This window comes from Pygoscelis adeliae, unplaced genomic scaffold (genome assembly GCF_000699105.1).
Source record: "Pygoscelis adeliae isolate BGI_AS28 unplaced genomic scaffold, ASM69910v1 Scaffold96, whole genome shotgun sequence".
NCBI classification, from domain to species: domain Eukaryota; kingdom Metazoa; phylum Chordata; class Aves; order Sphenisciformes; family Spheniscidae; genus Pygoscelis; species Pygoscelis adeliae.
In genome coordinates this window covers 2,607,273-2,617,304 of record NW_008824935.1, presented here as the reverse complement: position 1 = coordinate 2,617,304, position 10,032 = coordinate 2,607,273, and the positions used below count along the sequence as shown (strand labels likewise).

At 40.8% G+C, this 10,032-nt stretch overlaps 1 protein-coding gene across 2 annotated transcripts in view; it reads left to right on the top strand.

Moving 5' to 3' along the window:
- The first annotated feature begins 1,020 nt into the window (after positions 1–1,020).
- SRBD1 (S1 RNA binding domain 1) overlaps positions 1,021–10,032 on the top strand; it is a 132,046-nt gene continuing 123,034 nt past the window's right edge. For both annotated transcript variants that reach the window (XM_009325343.1, XM_009325342.1), the window contains exons 1-5: positions 1,021–1,123; positions 5,778–5,964; positions 7,270–7,349; positions 7,776–7,941; positions 9,011–9,373. In XM_009325343.1, the coding sequence (XP_009323618.1) occupies positions 7,270–7,349; positions 7,776–7,941; positions 9,011–9,373 (609 nt within the window). In that variant the 5' untranslated portion in view covers positions 1,021–1,123; positions 5,778–5,964. The remainder of the gene's footprint in view (positions 1,124–5,777; positions 5,965–7,269; positions 7,350–7,775; positions 7,942–9,010; positions 9,374–10,032) is intronic.

Genomic DNA, 10,032 nt, shown 5'->3' with positions numbered 1-10,032 from the left:
GGGGCGGGGGGGGGGGACGGGGGATGCGGGCAGCAGCCCCCCGCGGGGGGGCCGGGACACCCACCGGGCTGGGGCTGGGGCGGGAGGGTGTGGGGCTCCCGGCCTCCCCTGGGATGCCTTCTGCGCCTCCGGCCTTCCTTGAGGGCAGGAAGGGGCTTGTGAGCCCAGCCACAGAACCCCGTGGTTCTGCCAGGGAACTGATGCCCTTACCAGGCACGGGGGGTGAAAGTCAGCTCAATTAGTCCTTCCTCTTGAATGCTGTCAACAGATCTGAGGAAAGCGGGGCAGCGTCTGGGGGAGAATAAGGCTTCGAAGTACATAAAGTGTATTTTAAGCTCAGTCACGTTTCTGGGCCAAAAAGCAGTGGTTTGGATGGTAGTGAGTCACCAAGCAACAAACACTGCTTTACTCTCAACTCCCCTCGTGCCTGCAAGACTCCTAAATGATTGTTACTGGTGTGACGAACTATGGCTGTCGCCGTGCAGAACAGATGTGCGTCTTCCGTATCCTTCAGAAGCGAACACGTCCCATTAAATTAAGCTGGATTGGAGGAAAGGAGTAGCTGCACATGATGTAGCAGTCTGTTACTGAATCAGAAGCAGTGTCCCCCTGGTTTCGGGTAATGTCTGTTTTCATCGGTGGTTTGAGATAAGTGGTTTAAAAAAAATGCATGGAGAGTGTTCGTTCCCCTGCCTTCCTGTGCACACCTCTTCTGATTCATTGACAGACTGCTGCATCACGCAGGTTGTTCCTTTCCCCCGGTGGGACAACTAGTTATAAGAACAGGCTTGGAGCAGAGTGTGGTTTCTAAGGGCACGGCCTTGGTGGTTTGCCTCTTTGGTGGTACTTCTGTAAGGTGTAGCAGTAGGTGGTACACCTTTTCCTTTCTGTTTAGTGTTGGGGACTGTTTTGCTGTATGTGTGTACCCTATATGTCTCTCCCTTTCTTTCTGCCTGTAATTGTCCAGTTAGCACTGGAGTCTCCTGATTTGTGTCTGCGACTCCTTTCTCGGGCAGTCCTGACTGGCTTTGTGCAGGAAAAGTCCTTGGAAATCTACTGCGCCAGCTTCTCTGAGCAAAAGTGTCTGGGAGTTCTCCAAGGTTTTAACCTCGAGAGGATTACAGTAAGTTTGATTTATATTTTGAAGTACAACTTAGTTGTTATAGGTGATAAAAACCTTGTGGAGTGATAGAGCAATTTCTGTACAAGTCCCTACCATTGGCCTGAAGAGCATTTTTTCCCCTTTGCTGCTGATAGTGTGCTCACACTTTGATTTCTTCTTAGGATGTTATTCTAGCATGCAATGGAAGTGTCTTAAAATGACAAGCAAAATCAAACTGTTGAAAGCCTGCATACAATTATTGAAACGGGCCATTCTGCTGCTACTAATAATGGTCTGAAATTCACTTGTTGTGTGGGATTCGTAGTGCTTTTTATGTCCTGCCCCACATGCTTGGTGTTATAATAAACTGTCATTTGGCTAGTACTGTGTGATTTAAGAAAAAGCTAAAATGCAAAATTCTATTATACTTGCTATTTTCTTCATGCTAGAATAGCAGAGGCTGCAGAGCAAAGTTTGAGGAGCTTCCTGCATAGACAGATTTCCCTTCTGGAAGGAACGTGTTACCTTAGGTTAACTGGAAAAGAGCTTTAGAAGTTTCCGTGTCCTCTTCTGCTGGAGAGGGATTTTTTTTGCAGTTACTGACATGAAATTAATTTCCAAGTATATGTGTGGTGGTGGTGGTGTGTTTGTTTGGTTCTGTGTTGTGTGTGTTTGTTTTTGTTTTTTTTAATCCTGTACTTTCAGGTAGAGGAATCTATTTGATTGAGTTGTAAGGTGCAGTAGACTTTGTTGATATTCAGATTTATAGTTCTCTAGTTATGAGGGATTTATGTGACTTAATGTAGTAAGGTTATGAGATTTAAATTTGCCATAATGGCATTCATTTGATCATACTGTGAAAGTATAATTTTTTCTATAACTTTCAACTGTTAAATACGTTTTTTTTTCCTCAAGTGCCCTGGAGAAGATGTCACAGTCTATTAGGATTACTGGAGCAATTTCTGACTCTGAAAATTGTTGCCCTAATGGTAGAGCTACAACACATAGCCTTGTACTAGTGCTGGACTTTGGGTTTTGGGAGAATGGTGGGAGGAGGGAGGGTTTTTTCATCTAATTACTTTTAAACTATTATTAAACTTTCTGCAAGCAGTTGCTTATGCCACCTGGATTCACATATGATGAAATTTCCTTTTAATGGGTTGTATCTTTGCATGAATAGGGAGGTTGAAGAGAGTATCAGTCTCTAAGTGAGACTTGGATTGCTCTTTAACATAAGGCCTTTAAAGCCTCAATCCACTTATGTTCTACGTGCTACCTAGAACTCCTACTTGGGGAGAGAGACCAGAGGAATGATTACTTCCTTGCTGTATGTTTTGTGCATACCCATATTAAGATTCTGCACAGCGAAGTATAATAAGAGCTACCCTGTCACTCTTCTTTATTCCTGGCGTGGCCCAACACCAAACTGCACTAGCCTTATTTTAATGAGTAGCTGACAGGCAGGGAGAAGTGTGCTATTTACAGCCATTGGGGTAGCATGAGTGCATTGTGGAGCTCTGCATTGGATGCAGAGAATAGAAGTGGTGGGAACAAAAGAACTGGCAACAAAACAGATGCCAAACTATTTGGAGAGTAGACCCGAGTAGACCTGGGAGATATATTTATCTACAGTAGCAATGATTTAAATAGTTTCAGCTCTTCTTCACTGGACAGCATAATAGCTCTGCAAAGTCCTCTTTCACTTTTAAGTGGGAAGTACTTTTGAAGAACACGCTGTAACTGCTTTGGGTTTTGTGGAGAAGCAAGGCTTTGGTGATGACTGAGTGTGCGAAGCAAAGAGAATTCAGCAATGACGTTTAATGCTGCCTGCTGTCATTTGGGGGGAGATGGACAAGCAGAAGAGTTTTGATTCTCTTGAATAGGGGGATCAAGGGTGTAGTGTGAAGGTTCAGTGTCAAGGTTTCAGCCTGTTGCAGAGAGGCAAAATATCGTACATGGACCAATCTGAAATGAAGCAGGACTTGGGAGCTAAAGTGTGTGGGCAAGGCTGCAGTTTCTAGCTCCTAGCTCCTGTTGCCTGGCATGGAAGTAAAATACTGTTGGTGAGATGATTAAGAACTCTTTTTTCTCAAGTAACAACATTTTTTTTTTAATGACTGCAAAGTTTCTGACAACATATATAAAATAAGAAAAAAATAACGTGTTAGCAAATGTTACTTGGAAGTTTGCTGGCCCCAGGTGTGAGGAAAGCTGCTAGAACAGAGCTGTAGGAGTTCAATATGCCAACTGGCAAGCCAGTGAAATCCTACACAGGGATAACCTGTGCACATCACTGGATACTGCGTGTTTACTTCCTTCAGGTGATAAGTACAGGAGACACCAGTGATCCAGGCACTGCAAACACTTGTGATAAGGTACAGCAATACTGAACACAGGCACAGGAGGGGAAAAAAGTTTACTCTGACTTGTGTCTGGTATGAATTGATTACTCTTCATTTTTCAAGAAGCAGTCACTTTTGTAATTGGCTCTTCTACGGCTATAGGACTTTTCTGGATTTGGGAAGAAAGATTTGCACAGATCTATGCAAGCTACAGTTTCTTTCCTCAGAGTAGAAACAAGCCCCCACTTTGTGTGTGGTTACCTGGAGGTGACAGAGAAGGAAGAGGTAAAGGCAGTTTTCCCACTGAGGCCAGTCTATCTGGAAAATATAATAGGAGATAAGTGGCCAACTTCATACTGTCTTGATCCCAGCATGCTGTGGGAGGGAGAATAAAGCTCTTCCAAGCTCCCTCAACACTTGAGGCAGGAGACATGGGGGACCATATCCCATAGAAGCAGAGCACGGAGCAGGCAATAGCTTGTTTGGTTGCCTTGTCATGTAGTCAGTGCAGTCAGCATTGTAGATGACCCATGTGGAGCATAGCTGTGTTTGCCTGTTTCTTGAGTCTTCCTGCCTCACTTCAGGGACTGTCTCTAAGCTTTTTAAAAAAAATCCGTAATGGTTATTCACCATCATCAGTGGCATTTAGACCCATTGCTTTTTCATCCTCTTCCCTGCCTCCCCCTCCACAGTGAATCACAGAAGGACTGTTTTTCTTAGTCATTAACTGTAGGTGTTAGCACACCCTGGCGCAGGCAGCTCAGGAGGAAAATTTAGCAGACAGCTGTCTGGCAATTTGGAATCAAATCAGAAGTACATTTGAGGATTTGAATAAAAAAAATGATTCTTTGTAAACAAAAAGAATATATGTAGCAACTGCAAGATTCTTTTTCTGCAAATACGAAGTACAGTTAGTTTGATGTATACGTTATTAGAAGGGGAGGTGGTTATGACTTGGCCCCACCTCACAGTGAAATATCGTGACCTTTTTTTCCTTTGTGGTACCCCATGTTTGATATTCATCTCACAGATGCTCTTTGGTATTGGGCTTTTATTTTGAGCTGTAGAACTCTATTTTGGCTTCTGACCACGGCTTGTCTGTTTATGGAGAGTTATTCTGAAATAAGTTTTGTGCTTTAAATTCACATCTTACCTTAGTTAAAATTAACTGTTAAGTGCAGGTACAAAAGCCTTTAGGAACAAAGTTACCACTCTTCTGGAGAAAATTTAGTAGATTAATAATACAATTAAAGTTGGAGTTTATGTATCTGAGGCCACTCCTGACTCACTACATGCTCGTAAGAACTGATACATATTGACACAGATTCTGTGCTGGTCTTGTCGTCTTTGATCTTCTGGATCAAACGTTTTTGATACTTCTCCAGCTTTCTGAAGGACTACAACAAACACTTAAAAGATGATCTAATTGTTTTTTAAAGTTGAAAATCCAAGAAATCAAAAGAAAAAAACACGCAGACATTGAACTGTCCCATAAAGACTTAGACTTATTACATATCACTTTCTATTCTATTTCATGCTTTCCTATGCCATTTTTATATTTGCTGTATGGTAATTCTCGGACTTAAGGATGTAGGAGCAAATACTAATCTGTTCATGAAGAATGTGGAAAATGCCTGGTTTCATAAACCAAGGAGCTCATCTCCTATTCTTATGCTGATACAAAGAGTTAAATCAATCACCAGTGTTGGATGACAGGAAGTACAATTAATTTTATAGAGTAAGCTTTACCTTTGCTATAATCTTACTTAATGTAACAATACAAATATTGAGATATTTTGAGACCCTGCCCTTGGCCTCTTGAGGTGAGAGGGAAATATTAGCAGAAAAAAGACCTTCCGGGTGGGGCTTTCCTTTTACCTGGGCCTTTGGGTAAGCCCCAAAACTATCATGGTGATATGCTGGGTGTCCAAAACTGGCAGGGAAGTTTAGAGAGCGGTGTTACGTAGGGGGAGTGCTGACCTCAGGTGAGAGAACATGCGTGTTGGCTTTTTTCTTCTTCCTTGCTATGATTCAATGGGTAACTATGAAGAAGCTGGTTAGAGTGTTTAAAAACTGATCACTGGCTTCCAAAATTGCCTGGAATACTGAAAAATACCCACCTAGTTGGATTAGCTGAAGAAGCATGGCTGATAATTATATTGTAAGCTAAACACCTAGTTTGAAAACAGAGAGAACTCTGAGACCTAATCATGTGAAAAGTGTCCCAGTGCCTGCAAAAAATGGATCAGAGATCCGTCTGGCTCAGGTGTTACCTAATTCTGGAAATCTTGGTGTTGCAAACATGAATAATGTTTTTTTTCTCGCATTCACAGATTAAAGTACAGTAGAAAATGGAAATATTTTCATGCCTCTGAGGTAATGGGAATAATTAATGAATTAAGACTATGATAATGACCGTTCAGCTATAAAGAGCTAAGGAAAACGGAGCAGCAGAGTGGCTGGGCGAAGTTGCAGGTGTCTCAGAACTGACAGTGAAAAGTCACCTGGGAAGCTAATAAGGTGAGTAATGTTTTTTGTGTTCTGTGGAGATTTCTGTTTTCCTGTGGTAGATGTGCATTCTAACCAGTCACATAATGGGATTTCAGTCAGTGGAACAGCACAGAAATGCTGACCTGCTACTGACCATGATGATTGCTACAAGAAGGTGTTTTGCAAGCAAGCTAATAGTTAGTGCTATTTGATGTCCTTCCACTGCGGTGCTGAAAATGGTCACTTAAATTCAGGTACTGCTTTACAAGGAAAACTTGTTGAAAGCTGTTTATAACAATAGTTATGCTTCTAGTGCTTGAACAGAGGCCAGAATGAAGTTGGGTTAAAGAGCGTTTTGCCCTTGAATTAAATGGCACTTTGAAAGCGCTTATCCAGTTTCTATGTGCAAACATGGGACTTCAAGGCTCGCATCACAGTGGTAAGGCTGGATCAAAGGTCAAACTGCAAGAAGTTTTTTGGGTACGAGAGCTGGAGAATAGAATGTGAAGAATGGTGAAATTGTACCAGATATCGGTAAAATATGTTTATGAATTTTATAGTTCTAGAAATGCTTTTTTGTTGTTTGTTTTTTTAATTTTAATTTTCTGGCAGGTAAAATTTTGAGGGTACCTAAAATTCTCTAACTAAAACTGCCAAATATGATTATTGAAATTCATGGGCCCAACCATTGCCCAAAATTCTGTAACTGATTAACTGAAATGCAGCTATTGTAGGTGTGAATCTCGGGTCAGGAGAAAGTCTGTGCCTTCCCTTTTTACCTTTGGTAATTGTTTTAGGCACTTTCTATATGCTAATGAGCAGCTCTTTCAAAATCATTGTTTTTATTATGCATACAAGCGATGGATAGTCTTTAAAGGTGAAATTCTGAATCAAAATGGGCAATCTTCATGTCCTGTTCACATCAAAGCCATATGCAAGCTCACCTTACTAGATCTTAATTTTATTTTTTGTACTTAGATTGATGGAGGAAAGGCTGGCACAGTATATAAGTGATACCCAATAATATGTCTGAGAACCAGTACTCTTTTTGCTAGGATAGCTTTACATGCAAGCCAAATCATTACCTCCATTTGAAGAGAAAAATAATTTCAGAGGCTATAATGCTGGTTTGTTTGCTCATTTGAAAAGATTGTTGAATGTGTGCTGCTGTGGCCTGAATTCTTGGATACTAAGAAATCCAAACTTGCTCTAGAGGAAACTTGTGTGATTGGTGAAGACATGATGAGGGCACACTTGGCAGTGAGTTAAAGGGCTAAATAAGAGAGTACAGCTTCAACCAAATGTTCTGTTTCTCTCTTCTCGCCTCTGTTTCAGATGTCATCTCTACCAAGGAGGGTGAAATCTGAAGCCAAAGCCCTTACATCAGAAGATGAACTACCTTCATTTCTTAATTCGTAAGATTACTTTTTTCCTTAGGATTTTTTTAAAGGTTTATGCTAAGCATGAGCGATTGCATAAGAACAACACTCAGTTTCTGAGCAGTTGACTAAAAAGATTGAATGCACAAAACTTCAATTATAAAACACAAATTACCTATGCTGCTTCACGCTCATAGTGAAAGTGGGGTGAAACTGAATTGCCGGTTGTCCAAACAGAATCAGGTCACACATCCCAGTGACCAGCTTCAGGAAAGCTTGGTAAATTGTTCCAGCTATTAGCTCTGCAAGAGCATGAAAGACCTGTATTTGTTGAGTCTGCCTACGTTTCTGTTCATTTCTCCTGTTTGCTTCCTTTCATGTCAGAAAACACTCAGACTGGTTTGCTTATGGGTTTTTTTTATTCTTCTCATAAGCAATATTGTTCATTTGTTTGTTTTTCAGGAGCTCTGAATCAGAGGAGGAAGAGGAGGAGTGGGAGCCAAAAAGCAAAATCGCCAAGAGACCTCGGTTGCCAAAGAAAAATGAGGCAAAAACTAAAAAAGTTGCTGCTCCACGGTCAGCTGTGGCCAGGAAGAAGGTCAAGAAGGCAGCAATAAAAGAGGAAATGGTGAGTATCTGTAAGCAAGAGACATTTAATTACCGTGGTTGGCAAGTAACATGAGCAGAATTTTTCCAGCTCTGGTTCACTTGGTTGCCCAAGTCTGATCAGCTCATCTGATTCCACTGTTACTGAATATTCGGTATGTGTGATAAACGTGGCTTTCTTACGTACTTAAGTGCCCCAGATATAAGGGCCCTTCTTTAAAATTTTGGCCAATGATAGTGGGACATGGTTTTCCCTGGAGATCTCTTTCAACAGCAAAAATAAATGATAAATACCACTGTTCTTTCAGTAATGAAAACTAAACACTCTAATATCTCTGGTTTCTGTGTTGCACCTTTGATGTCTTCTACCTTTTCACCAGCTGGGTACCACAACAAAAAAAAGGCCTGTCCTTGTGTTTCCTTGCATGGCTGTTCGACCCAGTAAGGACCGCAGTTTTATTATGACAAATATAAGATGCACTTCTATCAGAAGTTCCTTACTTCTATCTAAAATTAACATCAGAGGTCAGGTCATGACAGCAGCCAGTCCTTCTGGTTTATACTAATGTTTCTGAATGCTTTGACATATGTGGCATATTGAGAAATATGTTCTTGGACTCTGAAGAAGATCTCAGGAAATTCAGGAAAGAAGGTGTTGCTTGTCCGAGGTTAAACAATATCTTAGCAGACCAAATCTTAGTTCCAGTTCCCATGCTGCACCTAACATAACACATCATTAGAAGAGTGCTTCCCTGCCCTGCTGTTCCCTGTTTTGTTGAGATGAGTGGAAGCAAGGACTGTAGATCAGTGTATTCTGAAGGAGAGCCCTTCAGAAGATTATTATTAAAGTCTTTCCAGGATAATTTTATTTGATCTTTTAAATTGCAGTTTTGCTGGGTATGTTTTGTCTCTTTTCCTCCACGCAAGGTATATTTCAGGTTACTTGATTTCTGGCTTGGCATTTCCCTGCCAGACAGAGACATCACTTGGAAAAATGATGTCCGGTATCAAGCCTTCCTAGGTTTTAATTGAAATGTTGAACCAGTTTGTAACAGTCAATGCTTAACGTAGTTTCAATGCCTTTTTGGCAGGATGTATCCTTGCCTATTGCTCCTGCAGAAGTTAATAGAATGCAGCTTCTAGAGCCTAAGGAAGAAGAGGTAGGCACTAAACCAAAAACTTTAAATCAAAAGCCAGAAGTGCCGAAAAAAAAGGAAATAAATTCATTCCAAGGGAAGAAAGTAAAGAGTTTGGAGGATGATGAAGAACCCTCAACAAGCGTTCCTGTAGTGGGAAATCAAGTGAAACATGAGAAATCTGAGGAGGATTTTGCATTTGATGAACCACCTCTTAAAAAGATTAAGTCAACTACATGTCCTGAAGGAAAGCCAGTAAAAAATCTAGGAGGCAACAAAGTAAAAGAAGAATTTGAGATGAACTGGGATATTGTACAGGTATGAGATCTTCTCCTTTTCTGAGGTATTGATGAAACCATTTCCTACATAATTAGCACTTAGATTCTAACATACAGTTTGAGTCCTCTTGGCATCATTTGGAGTGTCAGAGAGTCATTGTGCTGTTAAGTAGTCATTTAACCTCTGCTTAAATTGTCATAATACATATAAATGTTGGTTGGTGACTGTTAAAAGTTCAAACTTTAACATAATTCAAATATCTGACTTAGCCAGTCTTTAGTGTAAAGCTAGCCTGTAACAGTTTGCTCATTTCTTCTGTCTCGGCACATGGGGTTTTTTGTGGATATAGTCAACTGAAACTCCTACAGGAAGGGATGCTGAAAGAATTGGGATGTCTGTGTGCATAGTTTCAGAATTCAAGATTTAGTGTGGATCAGTTCATTGTAGAGACTCATATGAGAGCGTATATCAATTTACATTATCATCAAGGAGGAGATTGCATTCTTGGAACAGTGACATCAAGGGATATATCATCTTTGTTTTTGTAGGATGTTAGCTTTGAAGCTGTTCATATGAAGACAGTTCTAGGATAGCTCCTGTTCTGGGAGGCTGGGTATGGTTATGGAAGATTTTTATATGAACAGAATGGGAATAGATTGGGTACATCCTATTCATCGTCCTTAGTACTGCCTGCTTAA